The sequence below is a fragment of the Diaphorina citri genome, unplaced genomic scaffold (assembly GCF_000475195.1).
Source record: "Diaphorina citri unplaced genomic scaffold, Diaci psyllid genome assembly version 1.1 scaffold31529, whole genome shotgun sequence".
Lineage (NCBI taxonomy): Eukaryota > Metazoa > Arthropoda > Insecta > Hemiptera > Psyllidae > Diaphorina > Diaphorina citri.
The window spans coordinates 10,247-10,849 of NW_007408865.1; the positions used below are offsets into that span (position 1 = coordinate 10,247).

The window sequence follows — 603 nt, forward strand, 5'->3', positions numbered from 1 at the left end:
TTTCAAAAAGTTTTAAAAAAAACCCAAAAAAAAAAAAAAAAAAAAAAAATGCACTCGTTTATCAATTGCAACTATTTCAACGGGTTACTTTCTGCTGTTCTCGTGTTGACCCAGCACCTAAATGGGACGTATTATGTCTCTTCTCGCCCATCTGATGAGGGACATACTACGGGATGGGCATGCTACGACACAGACCACGTGCGTCTAATGCAACAATTGTTTCATTGCTACGAAATAAAAACGTCGGTGAAACACTTTTTTTTCAATTAAAAATTCAACTACTTACTGTTTTCTTCGTTCAGGTTTCAACCCCCCTGATCTGGACATCATGGACAAGCCCCCCCGTAAGGCTGACGAGGGTCTGATTTCTGGCTGGTTGTTCTTCCGCTACTTGGCTATTGGTGGCTACGTGGGTGCCGCTACTGTCGGTGCTGCCAGGCTGACGAGGGTCTGATTTCTGGCTGGTTGTTCTTCCGCTACTTGGCTATTGGTGGCTACGTGGGTGCCGCTACTGTCGGTGCTGCTGCCTGGTGGTTCCTCTACTCACCCTATGGACCTCAGATGACCTACTGGCAACTGGTAAGTTGGAAAGTTATTACTTAA

The 603-nt window shown here is 45.4% G+C and overlaps 1 protein-coding gene across 1 annotated transcript in view; it reads left to right on the forward strand.

Moving 5' to 3' along the window:
* LOC103523650 (calcium-transporting ATPase sarcoplasmic/endoplasmic reticulum type-like) overlaps positions 1 to 591 on the forward strand; it is a gene marked incomplete at both ends in the record, with an annotated part of 10,234 nt that extends 9,643 nt beyond the window's left edge. The window contains 2 exons of the mRNA XM_008488679.2: positions 303 to 349; positions 439 to 591. Coding sequence (XP_008486901.2) covers positions 303 to 349; positions 439 to 591 — 200 coding nt within the window. The remainder of the gene's footprint in view (positions 1 to 302; positions 350 to 438) is intronic.
* Between the last annotated feature and the right edge of the window lie 12 nt (positions 592 to 603).